Source organism: Cyclopterus lumpus, chromosome 11 (assembly GCF_009769545.1).
Source record: "Cyclopterus lumpus isolate fCycLum1 chromosome 11, fCycLum1.pri, whole genome shotgun sequence".
Classification (NCBI taxonomy): domain Eukaryota; kingdom Metazoa; phylum Chordata; class Actinopteri; order Perciformes; family Cyclopteridae; genus Cyclopterus; species Cyclopterus lumpus.
Window position 1 is genome coordinate 21,859,090 of NC_046976.1, and position 20,921 is coordinate 21,880,010.

At 45.2% G+C, this 20,921-nt stretch overlaps 1 protein-coding gene across 1 annotated transcript in view; it reads left to right on the forward strand.

Annotated features, from left to right (window-relative positions):
* Positions 1–20,921, forward strand: part of LOC117739299 (semaphorin-6D-like) — a 47,260-nt gene that overhangs the window by 18,566 nt on the left and 7,773 nt on the right. Inside the window, exons 15-17 of the mRNA XM_034545625.1 lie at positions 712–789; positions 12,765–12,823; positions 12,921–12,974. Coding sequence (XP_034401516.1) covers positions 712–789; positions 12,765–12,823; positions 12,921–12,974 — 191 coding nt within the window. The remainder of the gene's footprint in view (positions 1–711; positions 790–12,764; positions 12,824–12,920; positions 12,975–20,921) is intronic.

The window sequence follows — 20,921 nt, forward strand, 5'->3', positions numbered from 1 at the left end:
TCTTCATCTCTCTCTCCCCCTCTCTCTCTCTCTTCATCTCTCTCTCTCTCTCTTCATCTCTCTCTCTTCATCTCTCTCTCTCTCTCTTCATCTCTCTCTCTCTCTTCATCTCTCTCTCTCTCTCTCTCCCTCTCTCTCTTCATCTCTCTCTCTCTCTCTTCATCTCTCTCTCCCTCTCTCTCTTCATCTCTCTCTCTCTCTCTTAATCTCTCTCTCTCTCTCTCTCTTCATCTCTCTCTCCCTCTCTCTCTTCATCTCTCTCTCTCTCTCTTCATCTCTCTCTCCCCCTCTCTCTCTCTTCATCTCTCTCTCTTCATCTCTCTCTCTCTCTCTTCATCTCTCTCTCTCTCTTCATCTCTCTCTCTCTCTCTCTCCCTCTCTCTCTTCATCTCTCTCTCTCTCTCTCTTCATCTCTCTCTCTCTCTCTCTCTTCATCTCTCTCTCCCCCTCTCTCTCTCTCTTCATCTCTCTCTCTCTCTCTCTCCCTCTCTCTCTTCATCTCTCTCTCTCTCTCTTAATCTCTCTCTCTCTCTCTCTCTCTCTTCATCTCTCTCTCCCTCTCTCTCTTCATCTCTCTCTCTCTCTCTTAATCTCTCTCTCTCTCTCTCTCTCTTCATCTCTCTCTCTCTCTCTCTCTTCATCTCTCTCTCTCTCTCTCTCTTCATCTCTCTCTCTCTCTCTCTCTTCATCTCTCTCTCTCTCCCCCCTCAGAGCCTGCCTGGCCTCTCGTGACCCATACTGCATCTGGCTGCGGACTGGGAGTTGTGCCAATATGGCGCCGGGTTTCAAGTACGTGTCACTTCCTCTCTCTCTCTCTCTCTCTCTCGCCCCTCTACTTCCTCTCTCTCTCTCTCTCTCTCTCGCCCCTCTACTTCCTCTCTCTCTCTCTCCCTCTCTCTCGCCCCTCTACTTCCTCTCAATCTGTCGGCTCATACGTCTCAGGGATGTAAATCACGCTCGCCGCCAAAGTAAAAGCACGAAGGAGGAAACAGAGAATGAGACTCAACTCTTCCAGCTGGAAAAAGAGTTTGTTGTTATCAACATGTAATGACATGTCATGTTATTACATGTCATTACATGTTATTACATGTCATTACATGTTATTACATTACAGAACAACAAGAATCAAGAAAGTAACATTTCTTCAAGAAAGCCAAACTACAAAAATACCATAAGTAATAAGTAATACCATAAGTAATACCATAAGTAATAAGTAATACCATAAGTAATAATACCATAAGTAATATATGAGTAATAAGTAATACCATAAGTAATACATGAGTAATACCATAAGTAATACTATAAGTAATAAGTAATACCATAAGTAATAATACCATAAGTAATATATGAGTAATAAGTAATACCATAAGTAATACATGAGTAATACCATAAGTAATATATGAGTAATAAGTAATACCATAAGTAATACATGAGTAATACCATAAGTAATACTATAAGTAATAAGTAATACCATAAGTAATACTTAATACCATAAGTAATAGATGAGTAATACCATAAGTAAAACTATAAGTAATAAGCCATACCATAAGTAATACATGAGTAATACCATAAGTAATAGGTAATACCATAAGTAATACATGAGTAACACCATCAGTAATACCATAAGTAATACATGAGTAATACATAAGTAATACCATAAGTAATACATAAGTAATACCATAAGTAATACCTTAAGCATGACCATTAGTAATACCAGAATTAATACATGAGTAATACCATAAGTAATACATGAGTAATACCATAAGTAATACATGAGTAATACCATAGGTAATACATGAGTAATACCATAAGTAATACATAAGTAATACCATAAGTAATACATGAGTAATACCATAAGTAATACCATAGGTAATACCATAGGTAATACATGAGTAATACCATAAGTAATACATGAGTAATACCATAAGTAATACATGAGTAATACCATGAGTAATACCATAAGTAATACATGAGTAATACCATAGGTAATACATGAGTAATACCATAAGTAATACATAAGTAATACCATAAGTAATACATGAGTAATACCATAAGTAATACCATAGGTAATACCATAGGTAATACATGAGTAATACCATGAGTAATACCATAAGTAATACATGAGTAATACCATGAGTAATACCATAAGTAATACATGAGTAATACCATAGGTAATACATGAGTAATACCATAAGTAATACATGAGTAATACCATAAGTAATACATGAGTAATACCATGAGTAATACCATAAGTAATACATGAGTAATACCATAAGTAATACCATAGGTAATACCATAGGTAATACATGAGTAATACCATAAGTAATACATGAGTAATACCATAGGTAATACATGAGTAATACCATAAGTAATACATGAGTAATACCATAAGTAATACATGAGTAATACCATGAGTAATACCATAAGTAATACATGAGTTATACCATAAGTAATACCGTAAGTAATACATGAGTAATACCATAAGTAATACATGAGTAATACCATACGTAACACCATAAGTAATACATGAGTAATACCATAAGTAATAACATAGGTAATACACGAGTAATACCATCAGTAATACCATGAGTAATACCATAAGTAATACCATGAGTAATACCATCAGTAATACACGAGTAATACCATAAGTAATACATGAGTAATACCATAAGTAACACCATGAGTAATACCTTAAGTAATACATGAGTAATACATAAGTAATACATGAGTAATACCATAAGTAATACATGAGTAATACATAAGTAACACCATGAGTAATACCATAAGTAACACCATGAGTAATACCTTAAGTAATACATGAGTAATACATAAGTAATACATGAGTAATACCTTAAGTAATACATGAGTAATACATAAGTAACACCATGAGTAATACCATAAGTAATACATGAGTAATACCATAAGTAATACCATGAGTAATACTACAAGTAATAAGTAATACCATAAGTAATACCATAAGTAATACCATAAGTAATACATGAGTAATACCACAAGTAATAAGTAATACCATAATTAATACATGAGTAATACCATAAGTAATGCCATAAGTAATAAGTAATACCATAAGTAATACATGAGAAATACCATAAGTAATAAGTAATACATAAGTAATAGGACGAGAGGACGTACAGGAAGTGCAGGTAAAGCATATATTTAGCATATATATCCTATTCTACTAATATTATTGGCTATATTCCATATTTCCCCGTTGGCCCTCTAGTGGCCGCCGCAGCATCCACACTTTGAGCTTTCTTCATATTTCATCTTCAACGTCTGTCATTATATTTGATGATGTCATCAGCTGAAAGTAAAACCGGCGGTTTGGCTGCAGATCGATGGTCATGATGTGTTGTGACACTGGAGTTATTGATTGTGTGTGTGTGTGTGTGTGTGTGTGTGTGTGTGTGTGTGTGTGTGTGTGTGTGTGTGTGTGTGTGTGTGTGTGTGTGTGTGGTCTCTGCAGGTTTTAAAACAGACTTGACTTTAAATTAGTGAAGGCCTCTCTCTCTCTCTTTCCCTCTATCTCTTTCCTCCCCCCCTCCCTCCCTCCCATGCACCATATCTTCATGCAATATTTCCTTCAACAGGGAAAACAAAAGAAATGTAAATAGAGCATATTTAATATTCCTCCGTGGTGCTTCTTTAACAATCCTGACCTTCTTATTGTTGTGACTTTAATTACTTTGATATTCATAACTTCCAGTTTGGTGCTTCCTCCTTAGTCTATAACTCTAACTGGAGCTCAGCACGATGATTTAATATTAATGCCTGTTTAATATTTGGAGTTCGTTGTTGTGTTTGTCAAACAGTTGCCGGGCGGATTTGGACACCGACTTTCTAAAAGTCTGGTGGCGTCACGTAAGCGATGCATTCTGAATAATATCTTTCAAAATTAAGTTGATTCTCATTTTATTTTAATTTTTAAGGAACACGTGTCAATTTCTGCTTGTTACAGTCCTTTAAAAATAAACTTCCGTCTTCACAGGAAACAACTTAGTTATGTTTTAGGTATATATATACAACCAGAGGAGTCGCCCCCTGGTGGTCAGGAGAGAGAATGCAGCTTTAACACATGAAGCATAGACTTCTATACAACCAGAGGAGTCGCCCCCTGGTGGTCAGGAGAGAGAATGCAGCTTTAACACATGAAGCATAGACTTCTATACAACCAGAGGAGTCGCCCCCTGGTGGTCAGGAGAGAGAATGCAGCTTTAACACATGAAGCATAGACTTCTATACAACCAGAGGAGTCGCCCCCTGGTGGTCAGGAGAGAGAATGCAGCTTTAACACATGAAGCATAGACTTCTATACAACCAGAGGAGTCGCCCCCTGGTGGTCAGTAGAGAGAATGCAGCTTTAACACATGAAGCATAGACTTCTATACAACCAGAGGAGTCGCCCCCTGGTGGTCAGGAGAGAGAATGCAGCTTTAACACATGAAGCATAGACTTCTATACAACCAGAGGAGTCGCCCCCTGGTGGTCAGGAGAGAGAATGCAGCTTTAACACATGAAGCATAGACTTCTATACAACCAGAGGAGTCGCCCCCTGTGGTCAGGAGAGAGAATGCAGCTTTAACACATAAATCATAGACTTCTATACAACCAGAGGAGTCGCCCCCTGGTGGTCAGGAGAGAGAATGCAGAATATACCACAACATGATTCTGTGTTATCCACGAAATCATGAAGCATGATGATAAGTGATGAAGAGGAGCAGTGACGGGCAGTTCATAGCTGAGGAAGAGTTCCTGGTCCATTAATGTGACTCATTGCCTCTAATCAGCATCATCGTAATGGTTCCAGTGGAGGAAAGTTTCACCAAAGTTTGGTGATTATGCTCGATTAGCGTCATGGAGATCCCTGGTCCTGGATCTGATCTGATAGCATCAAAACCTCACCCTTCTAGTCTGAGCCCTGGTCTGCAGAGGGAGGGAGGGAGGGATGGAATAAAGAAGACAAACAGAAAGGGGCGACTCCTCTGGTTGTATAGAAGTCCGTGCTTCATGTGTTAAAGCTGCATTCTCTCTCCTGAGTCTCAGGACTTGTTTGAAGTAGTTTGACATTGGGTCTTAGTTTCCTGGGGGAGCGTGGGGGGTCCGAGACCCCATTGATGGACATTTCAGCCCCTGAAAGCCTCAATAGACGTTGGGTGTCTCTGAAGTCACAAAGCGGTCTTTGGACAACTTGGATCTCCTTTAGTGAGAACCTGAATTGCAGCAGGACGCGGTCTCTCCTCTTCCTGGTCTCCATTAGGCAGAGAGCTGAGATCACAGCAAAGGAAGTGTTGCATCATGGGAGCTCACAGGACGTACATGTTCTGTCCTTTGACTGAAGGCCATTTATTACGTTTCACACCTCACCGCAGAGAACATGGAAACACAGCGCCGAGAGCTCGGCTGCATTTCATAACCACGGCTTCTATTTCCATCCCCTCCTCTGATTGGCTCCCCGCGAGATGAACGAGGCGTTTAGGTGCCGAGAGGTTCTCGGGGATTTATGGCGGCTCGCCGGTTTCCTCCTTTCTCCTCACGCACAGCTCGGCCCACGCTGCTGGAGAAGATCCAGAGACGGTGATGGAGGGAGAAGGAGGAGGTGGAGGTGGAGGAGGAGGAGGAGAAGGAGAAGTAGAGGGAGGAGGAGAAGGAGAGGGAGGAGGAGGAGGAGAAGGAGAGGGAGGAGGAGGAGAGGGAGGAGAAGGAGAGGAAGGAGGAGAAGGAGGAGGAGAAGGAGAGGGAGAGGGAGGAGAAGGAGGAGAAGGAGAGGAAGGAGGAGAAGGAGAAGGAGAGGGAGAGGGAGAAGGAGAAGGAGAAGGAGAAGGAGAGGGAGGAGGAGGAGAAGGAGAGGGATGAGGAGAAGGAGAGGGAGGAGAAGGAGAAGGAGAGGGAGGAGGAGGAGAAGGAGAGGGATGAGGAGAAGGAGAAGGAGAGGGATGAGGAGAAGGAGAAGGAGAGGGAGGAGAAGGAGAGGGAGGAGGAGAAGGAGAGGGAGGAGGAGGAGAGGGAGGGGAGAGGAGAGGGAGGAGGAGGAGGAGAAGGAGGAGGAGGAGGAGAGGGAGAAGGAGAAGGAGAGGGAGGAGGAGAAGGAGAGGAAGGAGGAGAAGGAGGAGGAGAAGGAGAGGGAGGAGGTGGAGGAGGAGAAGGAGAGGAAGGAGGAGAGGGAGGGGAGAGGAAGGAGAAGGAGAGGGAGGAGGAGAGGAGGGGAGAGGAGAGGGAGGAGGAGAAGGATAGGGAGGAGAGGGAGAAGGAGAGGGAGGAGGAGTGGGAGAAGGAGAGGAAGGAGGAGGAGGAGAAGGAGGAGAGGGAGAAGGGAGGTAAATATTGAGCGAGTGAGGAGAGGAAAGCTTAATGATCTCCTTTTATCCAACATGTGATGGATGAACATGTGATGATGAACATGTGATGATGAACGTGTGATGATGAACGTGTGATGATGAACATGTGATGATGAATGTGTGATGATGAACATGTGATGGATGAACATGTGATGATGAATGTGTGATGAACATGTGATGATGAACATGTGATGATGAACGTGTGATGATGAATGTGTGATGATGAACGTGTGATGATGAATGTGTGATGATGAACATGTGATGATGAACATGTGATGGATGAACATGTGATGATGAACGTGTGATGGATGAACATGTGATGATGAACATGTGATGGATGAACATGTGATGATGAACGTGTGATGGATGAACGTGTGATGGATGAACGTGTGATGGATGAACATGTGATGGATGAACGTGTGATGGATGAACGTGTGATGGATGAACGTGTGATGATGAACATGTGATGGATGAACATGTGATGATGAACGTGTGATGGATGAACGTGTGATGGATGAACGTGTGATGGATGAACATGTGATGATGAACATGTGATGGATGAACATGTGATGATGAACGTGTGATGGATGAACATGTGATGGATGAACGTGTGATGGATGAACATGTGATGGATGAACATGTGATGGATGAACGTGTGATGGATGAACATGTGATAGATGAACATGTGATGGATGAACGTGTGATGGATGAACATGTGATGATGAACATGTGATGATGAACATGTGATGGATGAACATGTGATGGATGAACATGTGATGGATGAACGTGTGATGATGAACATGTGATGGATGAACATGTGATGGATGAACATGTGATGGATGAACGTGTGATGGATGAACATGTGATGGATGAACATGTGATGGATGAACGTGTGATGGATGAACATGTGATGGATGAACATGTGATGGATGAACGTGTGATGATGAACATGTGATGGATGAACATGTGATGGATGAACATGTGATGGATGAACATGTGATGGATGAACGTGTGATGATGAACATGTGATGGATGAACATGTGATGATGAACGTGTGATGGATGAACATGTGATGGATGAACATGTGATGGATGAACGTGTGATGATGAACGTGTGATGGATGAACATGTGATGGATGAACATGTGATGATGAACGTGTGATGATGAACATGTGATGGATGAACATGTGATGGATGAACATGTGATGGATGAACATGTGATGGATCAACATGTGATGATGAACGTGTGATGATGAACATGTGATGGATGAACATGTGATGGATGAACATGTGATGGATGAACATGTGATGGATGAACGTGTGATGATGAACATGTGATGGATGAACGTGTGATGATGAACATGTGATGGATGAACATGTGATGGATGAACATGTGATGGATGAACATGTGATGGATGAACGTGTGATGATGAACGTGTGATGATGAACATGTGATGGATGAACATGTGATGGATGAACGTGTGATGATGAACATGTGATGGATGAACATGTGATGGATGAACGTGTGATGATGAACATGTGATGGATGAACATGTGATGGATGAACGTGTGATGGATGAACATGTGATGGATGAACATGTGATGGATGAACGTGTGATGGATGAACGTGTGATGGATGAACATGTGATGATGAATGTGTGATGGATGAACATGTGATGGATGAACATGTGATGATGAATGTGTGATGGATGAACATGTGATGATGAACATGTGATTATGAACGTGTGATGGATGAACATGTGATGGATGAACATGTGATGATGAATGTGTGATGATGAATGTGTGATGATGAACGTGTGATGAATGTGTGATGATGAATGTGTGATGATGAACGTGTGATGATGAATGTGTGATGATGAATGTGTGATGAACATGTGATGATGAATGTGTGATGAACATGTGATGATGAATGTGTGATGAACATGTGATGATGAACGTGTGATGATGAACGTGTGATGATGAATGTGTGATGATGAATGTGTGATGATGAATGTGTGATGATGAACGTGTGATGATGAATGTGTGATGATGAATGTGTGATGATGAACGTGTGATGATGAATGTGTGATGATGAATGTGTGATGATGAACGTGTGATGATGAACGTGTGATGATGAATGTGTGATGATGAATGTGTGATGAACATGTGATGATGAACGTGTGATGATGAACGTGTGATGATGAATGTGTGATGATGAATGTGTGATGATGAATGTGTGATGATGAACGTGTGATGATGAATGTGTGATGATGAATGTGTGATGATGAACGTGTGATGATGAATGTGTGATGATGAATGTGTGATGATGAACGTGTGATGATGAACGTGTGATGATGAACGTGTGATGAACGTGTGATGATGAACGTGTGATGATGAATGTGTGATGATGAATGTGTGATGAACATGTGATGATGAACGTGTGATGATGAACGTGTGATGATGAATGTGTGATGATGAACGTGATGATGAACGTGTGATGATGAACGTGTGATGATGAACGTGTGATGATGAATGTGTGATGATGAATGTGTGATGATGAACGTGATGATGAATGTGTGATGATGAACGTGTGATGATGAACGTGTGATGATGAATGTGTGATGATGAATGTGTGATGATGAACGTGATGATGAACGTGTGATGATGAACGTGTGATGATGAACGTATGATGATGAACGTGTGATGATGAATGTGTGATGATGAACGTGTGATGATGAACGTGTGATGATGAACGTGTGATGAACGTGTGATGATGAATGTGTGATGATGAATATGTGATGATGAACGTGTGATGATGAACGTGTGATGATGAACGTGTGATGATGAATGTGTGATGATGAATGTGTGATGATGAATGTGTGATGATGAACGTGTGATGAATGTGTGATGATGAATGTGTGATGATGAACGTGTGATGAATGTGTGATGATGAACGTGTGATGAATGTGTGATGATGAATGTGTGATGATGAATGTGTGATGATGAACGTGTGATGAACGTGTGATGATGAATGTGTGATGATGAACGTGTGATGATGAACGTGTGATGATGAATGTGTGATGATGAATGTGTGATGATGAATGTGTGATGATGAACGTGTGATGAATGTGTGATGATGAACGTGTGATGATGAATGTGTGATGATGAACGTGTGATGAACGTGTGATGATGAATGTGTGATGATGAACGTGTGATGATGAATGTGTGATGATGAATGTGTGATGATGAATGTGTGATGATGAACGTGTGATGAATGTGTGATGATGAACGTGTGATGAATGTGTGATGATGAATGTGTGATGATGAACGTGTGATGATGAATGTGTGATGATGAATGTGTGATGATGAACGTGTGATGATGAACGTGTGATGATGAACGTGTGATGATGAATGTGTGATGATGAATGTGTGATGATGAACGTGTGATGATGAACGTGTGATGATGAATGTGTGATGATGAACGTGTGATGATGAATGTGTGATGATGAATGTGTGATGATGAACGTGTGATGATGAACGTGTGATGATGAACGTGTGATGATGAACGTGTGATGATGAACGTGTGATGATGAACGTGTGATGATGAACGTGTGATGATGAACGTGTGATGAACGTGTGATGAATGTGTGATGATGAATGTGTGATGATGAATGTGTGATGATGAACGTGTGATGAATGTGATGATGAACGTGTGATGATGAACGTGTGATGATGAACGTGTGATGATGAACGTGTGATCAACGTGTGATGATGAACGTGTGATGATGAACGTGTGATGAACGTGTGATGAATGTGTGATGATGAATGTGTGATGATGAATGTGTGATGATGAACGTGTGATGATGAATGTGTGATGATGAACGTGTGATGATGAACGTGTGATGATGAATGTGTGATGATGAACGTGTGATGAATGTGTGATGATGAACGTGTGATGATGAACGTGTGATGATGAATTTGTGATGATGAATGTATGATGATGAACGTGTGATGATGAATGTGTGATGATGAATGTGTGATGATGAATGTGTGATGATGAACGTGTGATGAACGTGTGATGATGAATGTGTGATGATGAACGTGTGATGAATGTGTGATGATGAATGTGTGATGATGAACGTGTGATGAATGTGTGATGATGAATGTGTGATGATGAATGTGTGATGATGAACGTGTGATGATGAACGTGTGATGAATGTGTGATGATGAATGTGTGATGATGAACGTGTGATGATGAACGTGTGATGAATGTGTGATGATGAATGTGTGATGATGAATGTGTGATGATGAACGTGTGATGAATGTGTGATGATGAATGTGTGATGATGAATGTGTGATGATGAATGTGTGATGATGAACGTGTGATGAATGTGTGATGATGAATGTGTGATGATGAACGTGTGATGAATGTGTGATGATGAACGTGTGATGATGAATTTGTGATGATGAATGTGTGATGATGAACGTGTGATGATTAATTTGTGATGATGAATGTGTGATGATGAACGTGTGATGATGAACGTGTGATGATGAATGTGTGATGATGAATGTGTGATGAATGTGTGATGATGAACGTGTGATGAATGTGTGATGATGAATGTGTGATGATGAACGTGTGATGAATGTGTGATGATGAACGTGTGATGATGAATTTGTGATGAATGTGTGATGATGAATGTGTGATGATGAACGTGTGATGAATGTGTGATGATGAACGTGTGATGATGAATTTGTGATGATGAATGTGTGATGATGAACGTGTGATGATGAATTTGTGATGATGAATGTGTGATGATGAACGTGTGATGATGAATTTGTGATGATGAACGTGTGATGATGAATTTGTGATGATGAATGTGTGATGATGAATGGATCAAACATAAAGTCTTCTGAGCGCCTCAAACCGTACGACTGTGTAATCAGAACTCAATGTGTTGAGTCCATAAAACCTTGGAGGCTTTCCCAGGATGCAACTTTCAGGGGATTAATTGGTACGTCTTGGAACCCGGTCCAGACCAGTTCTGTTCAAACCTCATCTGGTTTTAGAAGTTTCAAATTCATATTCATGCTCAGCCACAGCATAACACCACTGCATCTGTTCATGTGAGAGAAGAAGAGGAGGGGGGGGGGTAAAGAATGTAAACAGATGGTAATATAAAGGACAATGTGATGGATACATATGGACAACAAAGTGCACCGAAGAGCTCGTACACAGCTGTTGTTGACTGTAAACAAGAAGGATTGAACAGCAGAAGGTCGATAAGGAATAAAGGTCATCGAGTCTCGTGTACCTCCACAGTACCTCCAAAGTACCTCCACAGTACCTCCACAGTACCTCCAAAGTACCTCCACAGTACCTCCACAGTACCTCCAAAGTACCTCCACAGTACCTCCACAGTACCTCCAAAGTACCTCCAAAGTACCTCCACAGTACCTCCACAGTACCTCCAAAGTACCTCCACAGTACCTCCACAGTACCTCCAAAGTACCTCCACAGTACCTCCACAGTACCTCCAAAGTACCTCCACAGTACCTCCAAAGTACCTCCACCCGTTGCCCGTTTTTAAAATGGAAATAATTCTGTTTAATTATCGAGAACACGACCTGAGAATATTAAATGGAACTCAATGTTCATTGAACTTTAGTGAAATCTTTGTCTTAACCTTTTGGTATGGAAATCAATAGTTTACCATTCTACATCTTTATAATAGACAGATTTACAGATTAAAATCTTACATTTACATTTATCATTTACCTAATAATCACAAAGGTGGAAACAGAATATGTCTGCCTGTTTTAATTTGACTCTTTAACAGATTTACACGTTCATCACATGCACTGTCTGGTAAGCCTTTCACACACACGTATATACATATATATACAGTACATATATATACACACATATATATATATATTTGTTATGCTGCGGTCGTTTTGTGCAGTAAAACCCGATTAGTTCCCCGTTTAAAATTGATTTGAAGGTCGGGTGGCAACGTGGCCGTAAACAGCAGGGACCACCACCCAGAGACTGAGGAGCCGCTTCACTCTCCTGCTGCTCACTGAGGGTCTCGCGGTCGCCCTTTTGTCTCCATCTGTCCTCTGATTGGACAAGTGGCACCTTCCTTTAGCCCTAATTGGTCGATAAAAAAGAAAGAGTCGCATTTGTCGGGTTTCTCTCCTCAGTCGACCTCTGGAAGTCTCCTTCCTTCAAAGTGAAGGATGACCTGTGTTACATAATCTAATTAACGACGTCTCGCCTCCTTATCTGGATGCACATCATCGATTAATTGCCCTGGAAACGGTAACCCACGGCAACCCGCCGTGAGACGAGGCAATGCGACTGCTTCTGTCCTCCGATCGACTGTTGCATCCTCTCCTTGTGTCTCTGCAGGGCCGGGTTTGACCAGGACATCGAGGGCGACCACTCGTTCCCTCCAGACAGCTGCCACGGTGAGAGGAACCACAGGATGTGAGGAACGTATGATGAGCAGGAGCAATACACAGAGATGAACGTGACGTGGTTGTGTTGGTGTTGTTTGTTTTACAGCTGATGTGTTGGCAACGACACGGAACCAGGAGTCTGCAGCCGACTCTGCCTACGGTAAGAAAGTCAAATTATTACTGATTTTATTCAAAGCTTCCTGTGTTAAAGCTGCATTCTCTATCCTGACCACCAGGGGGCGACCCCTCTGGTTGTATAGAAGTCTATGCTTCATGTGTTAAAGCTGCATTCTTTCTCCTGACCACCAGGGGGCGACTCCTCTGGTTGTATAGAAGTCTATGCTTCATGTGTTAAAGCTGCATTCTCTCTCCTGACCACCAGGGGGCGACTCCTCTGGTTGTATAGAAGTCTATGCTTCATGTGTTGAAGCTACATTCTCTCTCCTGACCACCAGGGGGCGACTCCTCTGGTTGTATAGAAGTCTATGCTTCATGTGTTAAAGCTGCATTCTCTCTCCTGACCACCAGGGGGCGACTCCTCTGGTTGTATAGAAGTCTATGCTTCATGTGTTAAAGCTGCATTCTCTCCCCTGACCACCAGGGGGCGACTCCTCTGGTTGTATAGAAGTCTATGCTTCATGTGTTAAAGCTGCATTCTCTCTCAGTAAACATTGTAAACATTAGTTTTTGGTCTCAATCTCTAGTTTCAAGTCTTCTTCAATACAGACTGATGTTCATTTAGTAAATTATGGTCATTTAGAGTCAAACAGACCATAAAGCAGGGGATGCTTTAGGGGCGGGGCTACAAGCTGATTGACAGGTCTCTACAACGGTGTTGTCCTCGTTTTCGTCTTAGCTCTTAGCTCCACCCTCTCGTGTAGCTTCTGGTTGCAACAAAACAAGATGGCAACAGCCACAAATTCAAAGGCTTCAAAACACAAACCAGTGGGGGCGTCATGGGGACTCCGCCCACTTCTTATCTACAGTCTTTATTGGTCGGCTGTAGCTCATGGGGTCGTTCCGTAACCACAAGGTAGCCGGGTTGATCCCAGCTCTCCCCATCGTTCATGTCGAACCGGGATCAATAAAAGTGTTCCTTTCTTTCTTGATTGTATTCAAGCTCAGCAGCAGAGTCGTGGGACCGAGACCGAGAGGGACCAGTTGGGGTGGGGGGGACGGGGCAGGTGGGGCAGCTCAATGAAGCAGCACCTGATCAATGGAAGTCCAGTATTCTCTGTTTTTGGACTCCAAAGATGACCCCCCATAGCTAAAGTAAAGACTTTAAACTTTAATGACAGATGGGAGAGCAGCTTAGTCAACGTGGAGGGGGAACCGGAGGCTTACGACTCCACTGACATACAGTAGTGGTCGGTCTGACATCACTACCCTCCACCAGATCTCAAACCAGCAGATCTCAAACCAGCAGATCTCAAACCAGCAGATCTCTCTGTATTCTTGGCTGCTTCCTCCCGTCTGTCAGGAGTCCTGCTCGTAAACCGGTCGAGGGATTGTCATTCAGACCCATGCGGTGAATCTCATTACGGCTCTTTAAGCTGCATTACTGCCATTAAAGCCGGGGGGGGGTTGGGGGGGCACAGACACACATCTCTGATATGAGGTCTACCTAAAGGGACCCGAGTGGTGATGAAGAGGAGGAATGTGCAGCGAGCAGCTCACAGAGGAACTTAAGAGGATTAAAAAAGTGACAGAATGAGATAAATGAGTTGTTGTTCTTCTCCACAAACACTAATCCGTCTGAGCCTCTTCAGACTCATCTTCAGAACCGTCTTCAGAGTTGTCTTCAGACTCATTTTTAGACTCGTCAGACTCTTCAGACTCTTCAGACTACCTGCTACATGTATCCACTGAGTTCAACTTTTAGTATTTATGATGGCGACAAATTAATTCACTTAATATCTGAATACTAGATGAGTCACATGATGCGAAAGAAAGTCACTGCGAGGAGCTTTAACATTGTGTTGGTTCTGGCGCCCCCTGTGGACTAAAGTGGAAGTGAGTGTAGATCCAGTTAAAGTTAGCATGTTTACATTCAGGCTTTCACGTGGTGTGTTTAAATCCAGTGGGACAGTCGAGTCTTTCTCTGACGTTATCTCAGTCGTCTTTGAGGGAAACACTCATGAGCAACATCTGGGGCACCTCTTCCTCCTCACCTCCTCCACCTCCTGCTCCTCCTCACCACCTCCACCTCTTCCTCCTCCTCTTCCTCCTCACCTCCTCCACCTCCTGCTCCTCCTCACCACATCCACCTCTTCCTCCTCCTCACCTCCTCCACCTCCTGCTCCTCCTCACCACCTCCACCTCTTCCTCCTCCTCCTCCACCTCACCTCCTCCTCCTCCTCCACCTCCACCACCTCTTTATCCTCCTCCTCCACCTCCTCCTCCACTCCTCCTCCACCTCTTCCTCCTCACCTCCTCCTCCTCCACCTCTTCCTCCTCCTCCTCCTCCACCTCACCTCCTCCTCCTCCACCTCCACCACCTCTTCCTCCTCCTCCTCCTCCTCCACCTCCTCCTCCACCTCCTCCTCCACTCCTCCTCCACCTCTTCCTCCTCCTCCACTCCTCATCCACCTCTTCCTCCTCCTCCACCTCTTCTTCCTCCTCCTCCACCTCTCCTCCTCCTCTTCCCTCTCCTCCTCCTCCTCCTCCTCCTCCACCTTACCTCCTCCTCCTCTTCCTCCTCCTCCCCTCCTCCACCTCACCTCCTCCTCCTCCTCCACCTCCACCACCTCTTCCTCCTCCTCCTCCACCTCCTCCTCCACTCCTCCTCCACCTCTTCCTCCTCCTCCACTCCTCATCCACCTCTTCCTCCTCCTCCACCTCTTCTTCCTCCTCCTCCACCTCTCCTCCTCCTCTTCCCTCTCCTCCTCCTCCTCCTCCTCCTCCTCCACCTTACCTCCTCCTCCTCTTCCTCCTCCTCCCCTCCTCCACCTCACCTCCTCCTCCTCCTCCACCTCCACCACCTCTTCCTCCTCCTCCTCCACCTCCTCCTCCACTCCTCCTCCACCTCTTCCTCCTCCTCTCCACCTCCTCCTCTAATACTTCCTCTTACCTTTCACAATAAAAGCCAGAGACATGTAGACTGTAACTGTACCAGAGGGAACTAGTTTAGGTGAAACAGAAACATGGTGGAAGTGTCCTGCTGTGTGTTCTAGAGCTGAAGATATAAGTTATTATATTCTACATTATGGTGGAGCTAGTTCACCTGCTGCAAAGAAACGGCTTCATTCATATTCCACACACACACACAATGTGTGTCAGGTGTGTGTGTGTGTCAGGTGTGTGTGTGTCAGGTGTGTGTGTGTCAGGTGTGAGTTGTCTAACCTTTAAAGTGAGGGGAAAGTGTGTTAGCAACATTTTCGGTGGGGAAGCGAAAAAGTCAAACTTGACAAGGTCTCTCTCCTTTCCTCACTCGCTCTCTCCACACACACACACACACACACACACACACACACACACAGACGCTCTCTCTCACTTTCATTTCTAACATCTCTCTCTCCCTTAATCCGAGTCTGTCGTTTCGCTCTCTCCATCTCGTTGTCATTGCTTTTCTCTCCGTCACTGCTGTCGGCCTCCATGTGAATACCAATGGATCTCATGGAGAACGAGTGGGCGAGAGAGCAGCAAAGAGAGAGAGAGAGAGAGGGAGCATGCTAATAGGGTAGAAGTTTCTGGAGCTTGACTTCAGCGCCTCAGCCTTAAAGCCACAGTTCCCTTTAAGCAGCATGTCGAGGTGTGACCTTCAGTTCAGTAGTTATTTGATCGCTGTGGTGGGGAGGTCAGGAGGAGGATAGAAGAGGTCAGGAGGAGGATAGAAGAGGTCAGGAGGGTGATAGAAGAGGTCAGGAGGAGGATAGAAGAGGTCAGGAGGAGGATAGAAGAGGTCAGGAGGAGAATAGAAGAGGTCAGGAGGAGGATAGAAGAGGTCAGGAGGAGGATAGAAGAGGTCAGGAGGAGGATAGAAGAGGTCAGGAGGGTGATAGAAGAGGTCAGGAGGAGGATAGAAGAGGTCAGGAGGAGGATAGAAGAGGTCAGGAGGAGAATAGAAGAGGTCAGGAGGAGGATAGAAGAGGTCAGGAGGAGGATAGAAGAGGTCAGGAGGGTGATAGAAGAGGTCAGGAGGAGGATAGAAGAGGTCAGGAGGAGGATAGAAGAGGTCAGGAGGAGAATAGAAGAGGTCAGGAGGAGGATAGAAGAGGTCAGGAGGAGGATAGAAGAGGTCAGGAGGAGGATAGAAGAGGTCAGGAGGAGGATAGAAGAGGTCAGGAGGGTGATAGAAGAGGTCAGGAGGAGGATAGAAGAGGTCAGGAGGAGGATAGAAGAGGTCAGGAGGAGGATAGAAGAGGTCAGGAGGGTGATAGAAGAGGTCAGGAGGATGATAGAAGAGGTCAGGAGGAGGATAGAAGAGGTCATGAGGAGGATAGAAGAGGTCATGAGGAGGAAAGAAGAGGTCATGAGGAGGATAGAAGAGGTCAGGAGGAGGATGGAAGAGGTCAGGAGGAGGATGGAAGAGGTCAGGAGGAGGATGGAAGAGGTCAGGAGGAGGATAGAAGAGGTCAGGAGGATAGAAGAGGTCAGGAGGATGATGGAAGAGGTCATGATGAGGATAGAAGAGGTCAGAAGAGGTCATGAGGAGGATAGAAGAGGTCAGGAGGAGGATGGAAGAGGTCAGGAGGAGGATAGAAGAGGTCAGGAGGATAGAAGAGGTCAGGAGGATGATGGAAGAGGTCAGGAGGAGGATGGAAGAGGTCAGGAGGAGGATAGAAGAGGTCAGGAGGATAGAAGAGGTCAGGAGGATGATGGAAGAGGTCATGATGAGGATAGAAGAGGTCAGAAGAGGTCATGAGGAGGATAGAAGAGGTCAGGAGGAGGATAGAAGAGGTCAGGAGGAGGATAGAAGAGGTCAAGAGGAGGATAGAAGAGGTCAGGAGGTTGATGGAAGAGGTCAGGGGGAGGATAGAATAGGTCAGAAGAGGTCCGGAGGAGGATAGAAGAGGTCAGGAGGTTGATGGAAGAGGTCAGGAGGAGGATAGAAGAGGTCAGGAGGTTGATGGAAGAGGTCAGGAGGAGGATAGAAGAGGTCAGGAGGATGATGGAAGAGGTCAGGAGGAGGATGGAAGAGGTCAGGAGGAGGATAGAAGAGGTCAGGAGGAGGATAGAAGAGGTCAAGAGGAGGATAGAAGAGGTCAGGAGGTTGATGGAAGAGGTCAGGGGGAGGATAGAAGAGGTCAGAAGAGGTCAGGAGGAGGATGGAAGAGGTCAGGAGGAGGATGGAAGAGGTCAGAAGAGGTCAGGAGGAGGATGGAAGAGGTCAGAAGGAGGATGGAAGAGGTCAGAAGAGGTCAGGGGGAGGATAGAAGAGGTCAGAAGAGGTCAGGAGGAGGATGGAAGAGGTCAGGAGGAGGATGGAAGAGGTCAGAAGAGGTCAGGGGGAGGATAGAAGAGGTCAAGAGGAGGATAGAAGAGGTCAGGAGGTTGATGGAAGAGGTCAGGGGGAGGATAGAAGAGGTCATGAGGAGGATAGAAGAGGTCAGGAGGATGATGGAAGAGGTCAGGAGGAGGATAGAATAGGTCAGAAGAGGTCCGGAGGAGGATAGAAGAGGTCAGGAGGTTGATGGAAGAGGTCAGGAGGAGGATAGAAGAGGTCAGGAGGATGATGGAAGAGGTCAGGAGGAGGATAGAAGAGGTCAGAAGAGGTCAGGAGGAGGATAGAAGAGGTCAGGAGGTTGATGGAAGAGGTCAGGAGGATGATGGAAGAGGTCAGGAGGATGATGGAAGAGGTCAGGAGGATAGAAGAGGTCAGAAGAGGTCAGGAGGATGATAGAAGAGGTCAGGAGGAGGATAGAAGAGGTCATGAGGTTGATGGAAGCGGTCAGGAGGATGATGGAAGAGGTCATGAGGATGATAGAAGAGGGAGGATAGAAGAGGTCAGGAGGATGATAGAAGAGGTCAAGAGGAGGATAGAAGAGGTCAGGAGGTTGATGGAAGAGGTCAGGGGGAGGATAGAAGAGGTCAGAAGAGGTCAGGAGGAGGATGGAAGAGGTCAGGAGGAGGATGGAAAAGGTCAGAAGAGGTCAGGAGGAGGATGGAAGAGGTCAGAAGAGGTCAGGGGGAGGATAGAAGAGGTCAGAAGAGGTCAGGAGGAGGATGGAAGAGGTCAGGAGGAGGAGGGAAGAGGTCAGAAGAGGTCAGGGGGAGGATAGAAGAGGTCAGAAGAGGTCAGGAGGAGGATGGAAGAGGTCATGAGGAGGATAGAAGAGGTCAAGAGAAGGATAGAAGAGGTCAAGAGGAGGATAGAAGAGGTCAGGAGGTTGCTGGAAGAGGTCAGGAGGAGGATAGAAGAGGTCAGAAGAGTTCAGGAGGAGGATAGAAGAGGTCAGGAGGATGATGGAAGAGGTCAGGAGGAGGATAGAAGAGGTTTAGGAGGTTGATGGAAGAGGTCAGGAGGAGGATGGAAGAGTTCAGGAGGAGGATAGAAGAGGTCACGAGGATGATGGAAGAGGTCAGGAGGAGGATAGAAGAGGTCAGGAGGAGGATAGAAGAGGTCACGAGGTTGATGGAAGAGGTCAGGAGGAGGATAGAAGAGGTCAGGAGGATGATGGAAGAGGTCAGGATGAGGATAGAAGAGGTCAGGAGGTTGATGGAAGAGGTCAGGAGGAGGATGGAAGAGGTCAGGAGGAGGATAGAAGAGGTCAGGAGGATGATGGAAGAGGTCAGGAGGAGGATAGAAGAGGTCAGAAGAGGTCAGGAGGAGGATAGAAGAGGTCACGAGGTTGATGGAAGAGGTCAGGAGGAGGATAGAAGAGGTCAGGAGGAGGATGGAAGGGGTCAGGAGGAGGATAGAAGAGGTCAGAAGAGGTCAAGAGGAGGATAGAAGAGGTCAAGAGGAGGATAGAAGAGGTCAGGAGGATGATGGAAGAGGTCAGGAGGAGGATAGAAGAGGTCAGAAGAGGTCAGGAGGAGGATGGAAGAGGTCAGGAGGAGGATGGAAGAGGTCATGAGGAGGATAGAAGAGGTCAAGAGGAGGATAGAAGAGGTCAGGAGGTTGCTGGAAGAGGTCAGGGGGAGGATAGAAGAGGTCAGGAGGATGATGGAAGAGGTCAGGAGGAGGATAGAAGAGGTCAGAAGAGGTCAGGAGGAGGATAGAAGAGGTCAGGAGGATGATGGAAGAGGTCAGGAGGAGGATAGAAGAGGTTTAGGAGGTTGATGGAAGAGGTCAGGAGGAGGATGGAAGAGTTCAGGAGGAGGATAGAAGAGGTCACGAGGATGATGGAAGAGGTCAGGAGGAGGATAGAAGAGGTCAGGAGGAGGATAGAAGAGGTCACGAGGTTGATGGAAGAGGTCAGGAGGAGGATAGAAGAGGTCAGGAGGATGATGGACGAGGTCAGGAGGAGGATAGAAAAGGTCAGGAGGTTGATGGAAGAGGTCAGGAGGAGGATGGAAGAGGTCAGGAGGAGGATAGAAGAGGTCAGGAGGATGATGGAAGAGGTCAGGAGGAGGATAGAAGAGGTCAGAAGAGGTCAGGAGGAGGATAGAAGAGGTCACGAGGTTGATGGAAGAGGTCAGGAGGAGGATAGAAGAGGTCAGGAGGAGGATGGAAGGGGTCAGGAGGAGGATAGAAGAGGTCAGAAGAGGTCAGGAGGAGGATAGAAGAGGTCAGGAGGTTGATGGAAGAGGTCAGAAGAGGCCAGGAGGAGGATAGAAGAGGTCAGAAGAGTTCAGGAGGAGGATAGAAGAGGTCACGAGGTTGATGGAAGAGGTCAGGAGGAGGATAGAAGAGGTCAGGAGGAGGATGGAAGGGGTCAGGAGGAGGATAGAAGAGGTCAGAAGAGGTCAAGAGGAGGATAGAAGAGGTCAAGAGGAGGATAGAAGAGGTCAGGAGGATGATGGAAGAGGTCAGGAGGAGGATAGAAGAGGTCAGAAGAGGTCAGGAGGAGGATGGAAGAGGTCAGGAGGAGGATGGAAGAGGTCATGAGGAGGATAGAAGAGGTCAAGAGGAGGATAGAAGAGGTCAGGAGGTTGCTGGAAGAGGTCAGGGGGAGGATAGAAGAGGTCAGGAGGATGATGGAAGAGGTCAGGAGGAGGATAG